The 16,562-nt window shown below is 52.7% G+C and overlaps 2 protein-coding genes across 5 annotated transcripts in view; both read right to left on the bottom strand.

Annotated features, from left to right (window-relative positions):
* The window catches only part of LOC307092747 (uncharacterized protein), a 185,711-nt gene extending 184,060 nt beyond the window's left edge, over window positions 1-1,651 (bottom strand). For all 3 annotated transcript variants that reach the window (XM_079760194.1, XM_079760192.1, XM_079760193.1), the window contains exon 1: window positions 1,395-1,651. In XM_079760194.1, the coding sequence (XP_079616320.1) occupies window positions 1,395-1,595 (201 nt within the window). In that variant the 5' untranslated portion in view covers window positions 1,596-1,651. The remainder of the gene's footprint in view (window positions 1-1,394) is intronic.
* Window positions 1,652-5,080: 3,429 nt separating this feature from the next.
* LOC307092789 (aurora kinase C-like) lies at window positions 5,081-15,657 on the bottom strand. Of its 2 annotated transcripts, XM_079760287.1 has the most exons (7): window positions 15,212-15,655; window positions 14,452-14,491; window positions 13,892-14,083; window positions 11,101-11,239; window positions 9,004-9,152; window positions 6,623-6,797; window positions 5,081-5,347 (listed from the first exon to the last, which is right to left on the bottom strand). In XM_079760287.1, exons 1-7 carry the CDS (start codon window positions 15,339-15,341, stop codon window positions 5,177-5,179), a joined length of 996 nt encoding a protein of 331 aa, XP_079616413.1. In that variant the 5' UTR covers window positions 15,342-15,655; the 3' UTR covers window positions 5,081-5,176. The 2 variants fall into 2 exon arrangements, with proteins under 2 accessions (XP_079616413.1, XP_079616412.1); XM_079760286.1 differs by lacking the exon at window positions 5,081-5,347 and having other exon boundaries at window positions 6,410-6,797; window positions 15,212-15,657.
* Window positions 15,658-16,562: the final 905 nt, after the last annotated feature.

The raw sequence follows: 16,562 nt of genomic DNA, 5'->3' as shown, positions 1-16,562 counted from the left end.
GAGGGATAGAGTTAGAAACATCAATGAGAGAGAAACATCGATCAGCTGCCTCCTGCACACCTCCCACTGGGGATGTGCCCACAACCAAGGTACATGCCCTTGACCGGAATCGAACCTGGAACCTTTCAGTCCGCAGGCCGATGCTCTATCCACTGAGCCAAACTGGTTAGAGCTCCGAGTTTTCTTTTATTTAAATATATTTTTATTGAGTTCAGAGCGGGAGAGAGAGATAGAAGAAACATCACAATGAGTGAGAATCACTGATCGGCTGCCTCCTGCATGCCCCCTACTGGGGATCAAGCCCCCAACCCAGGCATGTGCCCTGACTGGGAATCCAACTGGTGACCTCTTGGGTCCTGGGTTGACGCTCAACCACTAGCCGCACCCCGCAGGGCTCTATGAATTTTCTTAATATTTCAATTAAACACGCGGCCATTCCTCATAAATGAATGTGTCCACATTTGGGAGCCCTGCCATATTACTCATTTGTGGTGGGGGATAAACTCACGTCACGTGCAAACTCTGGGCAGGTAGGTAAGAGTAGAAAAACCAACTAGGGTCTCCACATTTACTACCAGATGACACATGTTTGAGTAACATAAACTCTCCGCCCTGGCCGGGTCGCTCATTGGTTAGAGCATCCTCCAGATACACCAAGGCTGCAGGTTCTCTCCTGGGCGGGGCACATGCAAGCATCAACCATTGAATGCAGGAATGAGTAAAACAACAAATCGTTTTGTTTTTTTCCATCTTGCTCTCCCTCTCCTTTCTCTATCTCTTTCTTTTTTTAAAAAATATATTTTATTGATTTTTACAGAGAGGAAGGGAGAGGAATAGAGAGTTAGAAACATCGATGAGAGAGAAACATCGATCAGCTGCCTCCTGCACACTCCCCACTGGGGATGCTCCCGCAACCAAGGTTCATGCCCTTGACGGGAATCGAACCTGGGACCCTTCAGTCTGCAGGCCGACGCTCCATCCACTGAGCCACACCGGCCAGGGCAATAAAAATATTCTTAAAAATTAGGAAAAGGGGTGGTTATTCACCAAGGCCTGGCCATGTGGGGCGGACGGGGCCGCAGTTTCTGGTCAGCCCCGGCCTGTCCCTACAGACGGCAGCGGCGGCTCCCGCGCTGCTCACGGGCTGTGAGGGGCGGCTGCCCGGGCGGGCGGGCGGCTGCAGGCGGCGGTCACAGCTCCGTTTTCCCGTCGGCGCCCCTTGGGTTTCCGGCCTCGCGTCCGGAGGCCGGAGAGAACGGGACCAGCCGGCTCCCCTTTACACCCACCACAAGGACAAAGCGGACCCCGCGACGGACGTGGCCGCCGCCGCCGCGCCCGGGAGCCCGCTCCGAACCAGCGGCGAAGCGGCACCGCCCGACCCGCCGTGCGCTCACCTGCGCCGGGTCCACCTGCGCCGGGTCCACCGGCGCCGCCATCGCGGGACGCCGAGGGGACAGCGGGGCCCGGACGGGCGGCGGCCGAGGCGGGGCCCGCGGGCCCGGGCGGCCGGCCCCGTCTCCCTGCCCTCGGGGCCACCTGGGCCGGCGGTCGCACTCCGCGCTCCAGGGACGCGTCTCGGCCTCCTTCCTGCTCATTTTCCGAGAGCCGCCCCGGCAGCGGCCACGAACGGCCACCGCTTCGCCACAGCTGGCAGCTGGCGTGGACGGAGCAGTCGCGCGCAAATGACGCAAGGACACCGAGGACCGGAAGTCCCGCCTCCACCAGCAGAAACGCCCCTGCCCTGGTGCGCAGTATTCTGGGTAATGTAGTTTTTCCTCTGCAAACCACCTTCAGGCCTGCAGGGCAGTGCTGCTGGAGCAAGTGGCCAGGGTCTATTTTCTTGTCTTTTTGTTTGCGTGTTTTCTGATTTTTATTTTTTAATCTTTATTGTTGAATATATTACATATGTCCCTTTACCCCTCTGACCCCTTCCAGCCTGCCCCCACCCCCTCACCCCAGCCTTCACCACCCCATTGTCTGTATCCATGGGTTATGCATATCTGCATACAAGGTCTTCTGTTGATCTCTTCCCACCCACCCCCACCTGCCCTCTGAGATTCTGCAGTCTGTTCCTTGCGTCTATATCTCCGGATCTATTTTGTTCAACAGTTTATTTTGTTCCTCAGATTCATGAGTGAGGTCATGTGATACTTGTCTTTCTCTGACTGGCTTATGTCACTTAGCACATAAGGTCCCTCCATGCTGTCTCAAAGGGTGAAATCCTTTTTTTTTATTGTTGCATAGTATCCCATGGTACAAACGTACTGCAGCTGTTTTAATCCACTCACTGCTGATGGGCACTTGGGCTGTGTCCAGGTCTTAGCTATTGTAAATAGTGCTGCTATGAACATAGGGGTGCATACATTCTTTCTGATTGTTGTTTGTGTGTGTTTTTTAAAACTCTTCACTCCAGGACAGTATTTTTCCATTGCTTTTTAGAGAGAGTAGAGGGGAGGGATCGAGGGAGAAGGGGAGAGAGAGAGAGAGAGAGAGAGAGAGAGAGAGAGAGAGAGAGCGCGCAATTGGCTGCCCCAGCCATGCACCCCCACCAGACTAGGGTCTATCCTGCAATCCAAGGTACATGCCCTTAGACCAGGAATGGAACCCGCGATCATTTGGTCTGGCCCTGCCAAGGCATTAGGGGTGAGTTAATTAAATGTCTGACCACACATAGCAGGCTATTTTTTTGTTGTTGTTAATCCTCACTGGAGAATATTTTTCCATTGCTTTTAGGTAGAGTGGAAGGGAGGGAGAGAGGGGGAGAGAGAGAGAGAAAGAGAAACATCGATGTGAGAGAGACACATTTATTGGTTGCCTTCCACAGGCGCCCCAACTGGGGCCTGGGATCAAACCTGCAACCCAGGTACATGCCCCTGACCGGGAACTGAACCTGAGGATGGAAGGGAACAAAAGAAGGAGGGAGAGAGAGAGAAACATCGATGTGAAAGACACATTTCGATTGGTTGCCTCCTGAATGCACCCTGGGGATCCAGGGCTGGGGATCGAACCTGCAACCCAGGCACGTGCCCTTGACCAGGAATTGAACCCACGACCCCTACCATGTTTGGGCCGATGCTCTAACCACTGGAACACACTGGCCAGGGCCAGTGAGACGTTTCATCTCGACCTGGGCGTGTGGATGTCAGAGAGTGAACCTGGGTGGACCGGTAGGTCCTGTGCTCTGGAAAACATGGGGGAACAAGGAGCTGAGTGTAGGAGCCGCTGAGATAGCGGGCAGGCTATGCGGCACGGGGGTGGGTACCTGGGGAAAGCAGTCGCAAGGAGAGTGGTTAACTCACCACCCCTGGGGGCCAGGAGGGGCATCATTGTGAGCCCCTCTCCTTGGAAAGGGTTCTACCGGAAATAAAGGTTCTACCCAATGCCACACCAACGTACACAGCTATAAAGCCGTGGCACAGAAGCAGCAGCCCGGTAGGTTGCCTGTTGTAAAGAAAGGAAGACAAAAGACTTAAATGAAACTCTCTGTAGCCTGAAAATTATTCTGGAGGGAAGTAAAGAGAGGTTTCCTTCAAACATCTGAAGAACTGTAATTGAAGGTCAATAAACTTAAGTAAATAATTTGTGTTTTTGCCTCCCTGACAAAGTTTATGTTACGTTACTCAAAGACTAATTGCAGAAATTTAATTAATGTCATTTACTGTCCATAACCTAGGACAGTGGTCGGCAAACTGCGGCTCGCGAGCCACATGCGGCTCTTTGGGCCCCTTGAGTGTGGCTCTTCCACAAAATACCACGGCCTGGGCGAGTCTATGTTGAAGAAGTGGCATTAGAAGAAGATTGTTTAAAAAATTTGGCTCTCAAAAGAAATTTCAATCGTTGTCCTGTTGATATTTGGCTCTGTTGACTAATGAGTTTGCTGACCACTGACTTAGGACAAGTAAAGTTAAATAAATTAACCTTATTTTGGGTTCATTTAAATTGGCTAATTGAAATAAGTGAATATTCAAGAGAACTTAATGGTACTGGACAAAAAACTATTCCTGAAGTATTAGCTAAAATTTTTACTGACAGTTCATCTCATAGTAAAATTGCTTAACATGCAATGACTCCAAAGAAGTCATATTTCTATACAAAAAATTAAGTTACCAAGACTGCATTAAAAAATTTCCAAAAGCCTCCTAATATTTAAATCAAAAAAAAGGGGGGGGGGAGACGTGGTACAAAATGATTGATCTTTTGCCCTGGCCCTAGGTAGCTCAGTTGGTTAGAGCATCATCCCAATACACCAAGGTTACAGGTTCAATCCCCGGTCAGGGCACATACAAGAATCAGCCAATGGAAGCGTAGATAAGTGGAACAACAAAGCGATGTTTCTCCTTCTCTCTCTCCTTCTAAAATCAATAAAAAAGTTTTGCCCTAGATGGTTTGGCTCAGTGGATAGAGCATCAGCCTAAGGACTGTACAGGCTGAAGGGTCCTGGGTGTGATTCTGGTCAAGGGCACATACCTTGGTTGCAGGCTTGATCCCGGGCCCTGGTCGGGGTGCGTGCGGGAGGCAACCAATCAATGTCTCTCTCTCACTGTGCCGCGCCAGCACAGCCAAGGGTTCGGCGAGCCTGAGGGAGGGCCGGTGAAGGATGAAGAAAAGACAGACAAGAGAATAAGCTGGGTCTAGGTGGATCTTCTGTGCCTGGCTGAGGCCACAGAACAGATCCAGACTGCAAAGCTGATGCTTTATTTATAGTCAGGGGTAAACAAGGTAATTTACAATGTTCTTGTAAGTTTCACTTGTTTTGGCAGCACTTGCTGCCCCTCCCACAGCCCACTAGCTACCCAGGAAAGATCTAGGGAGCAGTCACAAGATCGAGCTTAATTATGCTGAGAGGGCTGTGCCCTCCAAGCTGGGACTTGTTTGCGACTTTGCCAGCAGGTCAGTCCGAGGCTTAACCCTATAACCACTCCCTACATCTCACACCGATGTTTCTCTCTGTCTCTCCCTGTCCTTTCCACTCTCTAAAAAAATCAATGGAAAATATCCTCGGGTGAAGAGAAAAAGAAAGAAAACAAAAATGAATAAAATATTAAAAAATAAATGATTAATCTTTTATTAATTAGCATCTTATGTTTTAAAAGGGAAGACAAAAGGCAGACACGATAGCGGGGCCAGGAGAGCTCCCCGAACACACACACAGGAACAGGAACGGGGCGGGCCGGGCTCAGGGAGCCGACGGGGCGGGTGGAGGCCCCAGCCTCCGAGCATGGGCCTGCACCCACGGGTGCTGCAGGACCTGGGCCAGCGGCAGCCGCTCCGAGGGCTGGTATCGGAGGAGCTTGCTGATCAAGTCCTGGGCCCCCAAAGGTATTGCTGGAGGAAACTTTAAATCAACCTGAGGAGGTCGGAGGAGAAACACAAGTATGGTTAAATTTCAAATATATGTGTGTGTGTGTGTGTGTGTGTGTATACACTGAGTGGCCAGGTTATTATGACCACCTGACGTTTGTAGGCAAACTAGCCGTACGCTGCATCGTGTGGGATATGGAAGCCGAAAGCCTGTTCGAACACCTTTGCTGTCTGCAGTTACCGAGATAAAACGTCTCCAATCCACACAAGAACATGAGGATTGGACAGTTGAGCATTGGAAAAAAGTCACGTGGTCCAATGAATCACGTTTCCAGTTGCATCACGCAGATGGCAGAGTGAGAATTTGGTGGGAACAGCATGAAAGCATGCACCCCACGTGCATGAGTACAACCCTTCAAGCTGGTGGGGGCAGTGTTATGGTTTGGGGCATGTTTTCCTGGCATGATCTGGGCCCTTTAATTCATGTGGAACAACGTCTGAATAGCACAACATACCTAAGTATCGTTGCTGATCAAGTTCATCCTGTCATGTTGATGGCGTATCCCAGTGGAGATAGCTTCTTCCAACAAGACAATGCGCCATGCCACGGTGCCCGTATTGTGCAGGAGTGGTTTCAAGAACATGAGGGAGACTTTACCTTGCTTAGGTGGCCCCCACCATCACCAGATCTCAATCCAATTGAGCATTTGTGGGACGAAGTTAAAAGAGCCATCAGGCAGCTGGTTCCACAACCATCAAATCTCACAGAACTGGACAGTGCTATCCATCAGGCATGGCGTCCGATTCCTCACATCACCTTTCAGCATCTCATGGAGTCAATGCCAAGAAGAATCGCCGCAGTATTGAAGGCAAAAGGTGGCCCAACGAAGTACTGATGGGGTGGTCATAACAATCTGGCCACTCAGAGTGTGTGTGTGTGTGTGTGTGTGTATTAATATATTTTCATTCATTTCAGAGAGGAAGGGAGAGGGAGAGATAGAAACATCAATGATGAGAGAAAATCATTGATCGGCTGCCTCCTGCACGCCCCTCACTGGGGATCAAGCCCACAACCCAGGCATGTGCCCTGGACTGGAATTGAACCCGGGTCCCTTCAGTCAGCAGGCTGACACCCTATCCACTGAGCCAAACCAGCCAGGGCTAGTATGGTTGACTTTTTTGGCCCAGGTTCTGTCTGCGGTGAGTCCCTTCCAGGCACAGGACCTAAGGCGGCCAGCTCTGTGCATGCCGCAGGCTGGGCAGGCCCGGCAGCCACAGCTGACTGGCTGCCCCAGGAGCGCCAGGGGCACGGCCACCTCACCTTGAGGATGCGCTTGTAGGTCTCGTGGTAGGAGGAGCTCTCGAAGGGGGGATTCCCCACCAGCAGCTCGTAGCAGAGCACGCCCAGGCACCACAGGTCCACCATCTCGCTGTACGTCCTCTGCTCGATCATTTCCGGGGGCAAGTAATCCAGAGTCCCGCACATGGTCTTCCTCCTGGAGGAGGGCAGAGACGTGAGCGCTGCCCAGGGGCCCAGACCAGGGAAACACCCTTCGTGGGGCCCTAGCGAGACGGGAGTCCCCTCCCCAGCACGGGAGCTGGGAAGCACCAAGTTTTTGTTGTTGTTTTTTTTTTAATTTTATTGATTTAAAAAATGAGAGAGAATCATTGATCGGCTGCCCCCTGCACACCCCCTGACCGGGAATCGAACCGTGACCTACTGGTTCGTAGGTCGACACTCAACCACTGAGCCACGCTGGCTGGGCATGGAAGCCACCAAGTTTTAATATGGGTCAGGGTTCAGAGAAGGCAGGGACTGGGCCCCACCGGTTCCGTGTTTTGGAATTATTCGTACAAGGATGTAAGACAGAGAGGTGGAGAGACATCGATTGGTTGCCTCCCGTACGAGCCCCCACGGGGCCTGGGTCTCGACCTGCAACCCAGGTGTGTGCCCTTGACTGGAATTGAACTCGTGACCCTTCAGTGAGCAGGCCTGGGCTCTAACCACTGAACACACTGGCCAGGGCCTACGCAAGACTCCTGATGCAGTGGCAGATGCTGTGACAGATGTTGTAAATCCTCCCTGAATGACATCAGCATACCATTTAAGAAAGAGAGAATATGCTAATTGACCGTCACTCCCTCACAAAGATGGTGACGCCCCAGCCAATAAGGAGGAAATATGCTAAATGACTGCCACACCCTCAGAGATGGTGGTGCCCACAGCCACAAGATGGCAGAGCCCAGTCCCCTCAGCCCCCCAGTTGCCAAGGGTTGGCCCGAGGTGCAGGCAAGCCTTGAATGGCGGCTGCCCAGCTGCCCAGGGCTGCCTGAGGCTCAGGTAACCAGGGCCGGCCGAGGCTTGCGCTGCCGGCAGTGGCAGCAGCAGAGGTGTGATGGGGGCATCGCCTTCCCCTGATCGCTGGGTCCCCTCCCACCCCTGAGGGCTCCCAGACTGTGAGAGGGGGCAGGCCGGGCTGAGGGACCCCCTTCCAGTGAATGAATTTTCATGCACTGGGCCTCTAGTAGTATAATAAATACACAAACTGGTAACACAGTCATTTGTTATCATTATCAAGCATCATGTACTATATATAACTGTATGTGCTATACTTTTACTTTTATTTTTAATTTTCTTTTAATCCTCACCTGAGGATATTTTTCCATTGTTTTTTATTTTTATTTTTATTTTTAGGCAGAGTGGAAGATAAAAGGAAAGACAGAAACATCAATGTGAGAGAAACACATCGACTGGTTGCCTCCTGCACCAGCCCCGACCAGGGCCTGGGCCTGGGAGGAGCCTGTAACTGAGGTATGCGCCCTTGACCGGAATCGAAACTGGGACCCTTCGGTCCGCAGGCTCATGCTCTATCCACTGAGCCAAACTGGCTAGGGCAGTGGTTGGCAAACTCATTAGTCAACAGAGCCAAATATCAACAGTACAATGACTGAAATTTCTTTTGAGAGCCAAATTTTTTAAACTTAAACTTCTTTCCCTAACCGGTTTGGCTCAGTGGATACAGCGTCGGCCTGCGGACTCAAGGGTCCTGGGTTCGATTCCGGTCAAGGGCATGTACCTTGGTTGCAGGCACATCCCCAGTAAGGGGAGGGGGGGTGTGTGTGTGCAGGAGGCAGCTGATGGATGTTTCTCTCTTATCGATGTTTCTGACTCTCTTTCCCTCTCCTTTCCTCTCTGTAAAAAATAATGAAATTATAAGAAGTTTAAAAATAAATAAAAATAAACTTAAACTTCTTTTAACGCCACTTCTTCAAGATAGACTCGCCCAGGCCGTGGCATTTTGTGGAAGAGCCACACTCAAGGGGCCAGAGAGCCGCATGTGGCTCGCGAGCTGCGGTTTGCCAACCGCTGGGCTAGGGCTGTATACACTGCACTTATAGATAACTGGCAGAGGAGGAGGTTCATTTACACAAGCATCACCTTGGGCACGGGATGCACCACGCTACAGCATTATTCCGCTATGTCACCGGGGAAAAGGGAATTTTTCAGCTCCATTATAATCCTCGGGGGAACCACCATCGTACCTGTGGGCCCTGCCTGACCAAAGGAAGCATCTTTAGGTGGAGCTTGCCGGTACTCGGTTACAAACCCAGGCCTGTACCCGAGCCTCACACCTGGAATGTGTTACGGTGCATCGTTCCAAATGAGCAACCCAGGGCCCACCCCGCCCTGGCCCGACTCACCTCAGCGAGGGGGTGTGCACAGACCAGCCGAAGTCCGCGATCTTCACCTCCCCCAGCAACCCCAGCAGCAGGTTCTCCGGCTTAATGTCCCTGTGGATCACCTTGTTCTCATGGCAGTAGGCCAGAGCGTGCGCCAGTTCCTCCATGATCTGTGTGAGCAGAGACAAGAGCGGCCTCAGAGCCCTCGCCGGTGTGGCTCAGTGGATAGAGCGTCGGCCTGCGGACTGAAGGGTCCCAAGTTCGATTCCGGCCAAGGGCACATGCCCAGGTTGTGGGCTTGATCCCCAGTAAGGGATGTGCAGGAGGCAGCCGATCAATGATTCTCTCTCATGATGGATGTTTCTCTCTTTCTCTCTCCCTTCCTTTCTGAAATCAATAAAAACATAAAAAAAAATAAAATAAAATAAAGAGCAGCCTCAGAAACGAAGCCTGCCGCCGCTTCCCTGGGGTGAAACACTCCGCGTGCGCTGAGCAGTTGGGGTCTTTTACTTCCCGGTCACCAACGCCATGACACCCCGCCCCCCCATACAGCACTGTTATTGTTGCTGGGGGAGGATTTCCGCTCCCCCGTTTTATGTAGACTGTTAGGATAAGTGCTAAAGTGGTCGGATCCTCCCTTTGCCCTCGCTCAGCAGGCGGCTCAACAGAGGATCTAGGCTGGGCCACTCCAATGATCTACCGCAGGACGTAAGGCCTGAGGAAATGATATATATATATAAAAGGCTAATATGCTAAGTGTCTGTCCAGGTAATGACGTCATGTAGCAACGCCCGGCTTTCTCTCCCTAGTGACCAGCCTCCTTGGAGTTTCTTCAGCCCAGGAACAGGACTTGCTTTATAGCCAGGTGGAAACATTTTACACTTTATTTTTTTATTTTTAAAAAATATATTCTATAGATTTTTTTACAGAGAGAAAGGGAGAGGGATAGAGAGTTAGAAACATTGATGAGAGAGAAACATCAATCAGCTGCCTCCTGCACACCCTCCACTGGGGATGTGCCCGCAACCAAGGTACATGCCCTTGACCGGAATCGAACCTGGACCCTTGAGTCTGCAGGCCAACACTCTATCCACTGAGCCAAACCAGTCAGGGCCATTTTACACTTTAATCAAATGTCTGTGAAGCATTTTCCCGTGCCTCATCTCATTTGATCCTCACAGAAGTCCTGGAGTAGGTAGATAGGAGACTCGGTGGAATTCTGTTTTCTTTTCATTAGCTGGAAAATGGAGATTTAGAAAGCTTAGAAACTTGACCCGACTGAAAAGAAGTAAGTATTGGTGGACCTTGAAAATGACTTCAGGTTTTTCCTCTGCACAGAATATAGTCAAACACTGCTGCAGTGAAATATTTTACCCTTTGTTCTCCCTGCGTGATCTACAATAATAATGTGCTTCGTGTTGATATTTACTGCTGTGTTGCTGACAATGACCTGGAAGAGAAGTTGGGGTGCTTCACTGGGCTGGAAAAAGTTTAGCTACACCAGAAAGCAGGTCTAATTAAGCAAGTTTATTCTATATCTATAAAAGGCTAAGTTGACTCGCATATGTGCGATACATATAAAGCTCTCGCTGGCACCAATCACATGCGTGTTTCCATCTGTCATTGTTGATTGTGAATTTGGTTGACACTTCTATTATAGAGAAAGGGCAAATAGTGATATTAAAATATTTCTTCTAATTAGTTTCCTTTCAATGTGCATGAATTCGTGCACCAGGCCACTAGTACAAAAATAGAAGGAAGACCTAGCCAGTTTTCCTCAGTGGATAGAGTGTGGGCCTGCGGACCCAGGTCCCAGGTTCGATTCCAGTGGAGGGCCTATGCCTGGGTTGCATGCTTGATCCCCAGTAGGGGACATGCAGGAGGCAGCCAATCAATGATTCTCTCTTATCATTGATGTTTCTCTCTCTCTCTCTCTCTCTCTCTCTCTCTCTCTCTCCCCCCCTTCTCTCTGAAATCAATTATATATATATATATATATATATGCAAAAAGCAATCTGGACATCCATGACAGCCACAAGCAGTGATCTCCCTCACCAGCCCACAGTAAACTCATGGACCCCAAAGCCCCAGCCACCCTCCCCTTGCCCCCCACCTCACCGTGGCCGTACGCTGCTCATCGATCGTGTGGCTCTTTTGCAGCTCCTTGTACAGCTCACCCCTGGGCGCATATTCCAGGATCAGGTACACACGGCGCTCATCATGGAAGTAGTTGTACAGGCGTAGGATATTGGGATGTCTGGAGGGCAGATGGGGAGAAGGGTCAGACTGCTCCCTGAGGTCCAACTCATGATGTTATCACAAGGGATTGGTCACGCCAGACACAAGAAGCAGGTTGTGGCCTGGCCGGCGTGGCTCAGTGGTTGAGCATCAACCTATGAACCGGAAGGTCACGGTTCGATTCCCAATCAGCACACATGCCCGGGTTGCGGGCTCGATCCCCAGTGTGGGGGGCGTGCAGGAGGCAGCCAAGCAATGATTCTCTCTCATCAGTGATGTTTCCATCTCTCTCTCTCTGTGAAATCAATGAAAAGAAAATATTTAAAGAAAAAAAAATATGGCCCTAACTGGTTTGGCTCAGTGGATAGAGTATTGGCCTGCGGACCGAGAGGTCCCAGGTTTGATTTGGGTCAAGGGCATGTACCTTGGTTGCGGGCACATCCCCAGAGGGAGGTGTGCAGGAGGCAGCTGATCGATGTTTCTCTTTCATCGATGTTTCTAACTCTCTATCCCTCTCCCTTTCTCTCTGTAAAAAAAATCAATAAAATATATTAAAAAAGAAAAAAAGAAAAAATATATGGTTCCTTAAATGTTAAAAATAAATAAAAAGCAGATTGTGCTGGCACTAGAATAACAGCCTGATCTTGGAGTGCATGAGGGGAGGACAAGGAGCGGGCGTTCGGTGTGTGACGGGGGCTTTGCATAGTGCAATTGTGATAAATTGAAAAAAACCTCCAGGTGAAAGCAAGGGCCTCGTTGGGGGTCGTTTGGAGGGAGATGCTGGGTTCGCGTGTCAAAGATGAAAGAGGACACAGAAGAACAAGGGTAAGGCACCCGTGTGGGCCCTAGCTGGGAGCTCAGATGGTTAGCGCATCCTCCCCATGGATGCCATTGTGGGTTTGAACCCCGGCCAGGGGGGGCCAGACAAGAATCACCCATGAATGCAGAAATAAGTGGAACAGCCCTAACTGGTATGGCTAGTGGATAGAGCGTCAGCCTTTGGACTCAGGGGTCCCGGGTTCGATTCCGGTCAGGGGCATGTGCCTTGGTTGTGGGCACATGCCCAGTGGGGAGTGTGTGTGTGTGTGTGTGTGTGTGTGTGTGTGTGTGTGTACAGTGTGGGGGGCGGCTGATCAGTGTTTCTCTCTCATCCATGTTTCTAACTCTCTATCCCTCTCCGTTCCTCTCTGTAAAAAAATTCAATTATATATACTAGAAGCCCGTTGCACGAAGTTTCGTGCAATAGACTTTCCTTCACCTGGCTGCCGACACCAGTTTTCCGCCAGCACCAGTTTTCCTCTTGCCACCCGCCGATCGGAGCACCTCCCGAAGGCTGAGGGCGGGACTCGGGAGGCGCTCCGATCTGGGGGTGGCCAGAGGAAAACTGGTGCCTGCAGCCACGCAATCGGCCACCCCGAGTTCCGCCACCGGTGTCTTCCGCTGGCCCCATGGGTCCTCCTGCAGCGCCGGCCATTTAGGCTGGCTGGAGGAGCGGGGGACGGGGACTCACGAGTCCCCGCCCCCTGCTCCTCCCGCCAGCCAATCGGCCACCCTGAGTCCCGCCCCCCGCGCCTCCAGCCGGCCCAATCGTGGGCGTAGCGGAGTGATGCAATTTGCATATTACCTTTTTATTATGTAGGATATATATCCTATCTAATAAAAGAGTAATATGCAAATTGACCATCACTCCAACACAAGATGGCTGCCCCCATGTGGTCAAAGATAGCTGCCCCCATGTGGACACAAGATGGCCACCACAGATGGCCAGCAGGGGAGGGCAGTTGGGAGGGACCAGGCCTGCAAGGGAGGGCAGTTGGGTGCAACCAGGCCTGCAGGGAAGGGCAGTTGGGGGGGACCCAGGCCTGCAGGGGAGAGCAGCTGGGGGAAACCAGGCCTGCAGGGGAGGGTAGTTAGGGGTGACCAGGCCTGCAGGGGAGGGCAGCTAGGGGTGACCAGGCCTGCAGGGGAGGGCAGTTAGGGGTAAATAGGCTGGCAGGGGAGCAGTTAAGCATCAATCAGGCTGTCAGGGGAATGGTTAGGGGGTGATCAGGATGGCAGGCAGAAGGGGTTAGGGGCAATCAGGAAGGCAGGCAGGTGATCAGTTGGGAGCCAGCAGTCCTGGATTGTGAGAGGGATGTCCGACTGCCCGTTTAGGCCTGGTCCCAGTAGGATAGGTAGGATCGGGCCTAAACGGGCAGTCGGACATCCCTCGAGGGGTCCCAGATTGGAGAGGGTGCAGGCTGGGCTGGGGGACACATACCCCCGTGCATGAATTTCATGCACCGGGCCTCTAGTATATATATAAAGAAATAAGTTGCCCTGACCGGTTTGGCCCAATGGATGGAGCATTGGCCTGTGGACTCAAGGATCCCAGGTTTGATTCCGGTCAAGGGCATGTACCTTGGTTGTGGGCACATCCCCAGTAGGGGGTGTGCAGGAGGCAGCTGATTGATGTTTCTCTCTCCTCGATGTTTCTGGCTCTCTGTCCCTTTCCCTTCCTCTCTGTAAAAAAATCAATAAAATATATTTAAAAATTTTTAAAAAAAAAGAAATTAGTGGAACAACAAACTGATGTTTCTCTCTCTCTCAAATGAAAACAAAGCAAAACAAAACAAAACACCCACAAACAGACAGAGGCCCAGCGCTGAGCTCACGCGGAGGCCGGCCTTACTGCAGATGCGACTGGATCTCGATCTCCCTGCGCAGCTGGTGCTCCATCCCTTCCTTCTCCAGCTGCGACTTGAAGAGGACCTTCAGGGCCACGATGAAATGGCTCTCCTTGAGCCGAGCCAGGTACACGTTCCCAAACTTCCCCTTGCCCAGCGGACGCCCGATGTCGAAGTCATCGACGGTGAGGCTCCGGCTGACGGGGAGGAAGAGAGAGCCCGGGCTGGGGAGTTGGGTGGAGGGAGAGTCTGGGGGTCTGACGGGGAGGAAGAGAGAGCCCGGCTGGGGAGTTGGGTGGAGGGAGAGTCTGGGGGGGCTGACGGGGAGGAAGAGAGAGCCGGGCTGGGGAGTTGGGTGGAGGGAGAGTCTGGGGGGCCTCCAGGGAGGGCTCGCCTTTCTCTTCCGTGCCCCGTCCCTCCGCCGCCCCTGCTCCAGCCCGGCCAGGGCTGTCAGCGGGCAGCTTCTCTCCGTCCGGGAGCCCACCCGCTCCACACGCACAGCTGGCTTCCCATCCCGGGGCCCCGCTTCCCTTCCACTTCCAGACGCAGACCCGGAGGCACTCACCCGGTGGGCGCGCTGGGCAGCGGCGGGCCCTCTGCAGCTGCTGAAAACAAGAGAAAAAGAAAAAAGAGGCGTTAATGCTTTCTGCTAGGCACCCACCCCAAACCCCCACCACTGAAGGCAGGTTGTTTTTTGTTTCTTTAATATATTTTATTGATTTTTTTTTTTTTTTTTTTTTACAGAGAGGAAGGGAGAGAGAGAGAAACATCATGAGAAACATCGATCAGCTGCCTCCAGCACACCTCCTACTGGGGATGTGCCCGCAACCAAGGCACATGCCCTTGACCGGAATCGAACCTGGGACCCTTCAGTCCGCAGGCCGACGCTCTATCCACTGAGCCACACCGGTTAGGGCAGGTTGTTGTTTTTTAAAAGTTATTTAAAAATATATTTCATTGATTTTTTTTTACATAGAGGAAGGGAGGAGGACTGAGAGTTAGAAACATCGATCAGCTGCCTCCTGCACACCCCCCACTGGGGATGTGCCCGCAACCAAGGTACATGCCCTTGACCGGAGTCGAACCTGGGACCCTTCAGTCCGCAGGCCAACGCTCTATCCACTAAGCCACACCGGTCAGGGCTGACACCAGGTGGTGTTAACCCTCACCCGAGGATATTTTCCCATTGGTTTTTAGGGAGAGAGGGAGAGAAACATGGATGTGAGAGAGACCCATGGGCGGGTTGCCTCCTGCACGCGCCCCCACCAGGGCCCAGGCGGGGAGGAGCCTGCAGCAGAGGGAGGTGCCCTTGGCGGGAATCGAACCTGGGGCTCTCCGGTCCGCCGGCCGCCGCTCCATGCAGAGCCACCCGGGCCAGCGCTGGTCCCGGTTCTCATCCCTCTCACCTGCGGGCCGCGCCTCGCCCGAGGTCGCCGCAGCCTGGGGGACACTCATGGGCAGAGGAGAGGGCGGCGGGGCGACGCCTTCCGGAGCCCCGCGGAGCTGGGGGTGCGGGTCCGGCTGAGTCCGAACCGGGGCCTCAGGAGGTTACCCTCGGGCTGACGCTGCCGCCGCGGCCTCGGGGCGCCCCCTGGAGGCTCCTCAACGACTCACCTGTGGTTCGGGAGCTCCCCGGCGGCGCTGACCAGGCCTTTTATAGTTCGCGCCCTCGCCCCATTGGCTGAGCGGGGAGTCCCTGGTCTATTCCCATTGGTTGACATTTCTGAGGCGCAGGCAGCGTGCCCAATAGAAGGGACAGAGATGGGAGCTTCCGCCCGCCGGGCCAATGAGATGGCAGCGCGCCAACCGGAAGAGGCGGGACCTTGGGTGGGGGCGGGACGTGCCGGAAGCTGAAGACGCGGGAGCCGAGGGAGCGCGAGGAAGTGTCCGGAAGCAGCCAGTGGGCGAGCGCGGACCTAAGTGCGTGAGGGCGTGGAGGCTGCGGGAGCCAGGCACCCGGACGCGCGTGAGGGGATGGGAGGCGACCCCGGGGAGCTGCTGGGGCACCTTGTGCGGGTGGAAAACTCCGGAACCACGTGTGCGCCCAAACGGCCCGTTGGAAGGTGGTGTCCAGTTCGGGCCACTCCCAGGACCCTCGTCGATCACGCACGTACGTGAGGGCCCCCGCAGTTGGTGCCTCTGCCCCCCACATCCCGTGCTCCCCCAGCCCACCCCGACACCTGTTCATTTGGGGGGACGTATACAGAAGGGTCAACATTTGATGAACCTGAAACCCTTTGGAGAGGCAACAGGATAAACTGTTGGGTAAATGTAATTTAAAAAGAAAGAAATCTCCCAACCGAGAACCTCTTCGCAAAAATAGCAGGGAAAGAAAACTTATTTAAAAATTCTTATTGATTTAAGCGAGAAAGGGAGACATCGATGAGTGCATAAATGGAACAAATGGATGTCTCTCTCTTTGCCTCTAAAAACAATGTCATAAAAAAAAAAAAAATCGCCCGGCTGGTGTGGCTCAACATGAGCATCGACCCGGGAACCAGGAGGTCTTCGGTTCGATTCCCGGGGGGGGGGGGGGGGGGGGCGTGCAGAAGGCAGCCAATCGATGACCTTCTCGCTCATCGATGTTTCTCCCTCTCCCTTCTTCTCTAAAAATCAAAAGTATTTTTTAAAAAGTCAAATCCTGACTAGTTTGGGAGAGTTCTGTGACTAGGTGAT

Source organism: Cnephaeus nilssonii (genome assembly GCF_951640355.1).
Source record: "Cnephaeus nilssonii genome assembly, chromosome: 20".
Taxonomy (NCBI): Eukaryota; Metazoa; Chordata; class Mammalia; order Chiroptera; family Vespertilionidae; genus Cnephaeus; species Cnephaeus nilssonii.
The sequence above is the reverse complement of the archived record's forward strand: the minus strand, read 5'-3'. Positions and strand labels throughout refer to the sequence as shown.

Coding starts and splice junctions, on each gene's coding strand:
- LOC307092789 (XM_079760286.1), bottom strand. CDS start 15,341: ATGAGTGTCCCCCAGGCTGCGGCGACCTCGGGCGAGGCGCGGCCCGCA. Junction 14,084..14,451: donor CTGCCCAGCGCGCCCACCGG/GTGAGTGCCTCC, acceptor CCTCCCCGTCAG/CCGGAGCCTCACCGTCGATG. Junction 9,153..11,100: donor ATGAGCAGCGTACGGCCACG/GTGAGGTGGGGG, acceptor CTGCTCACACAG/ATCATGGAGGAACTGGCGCA.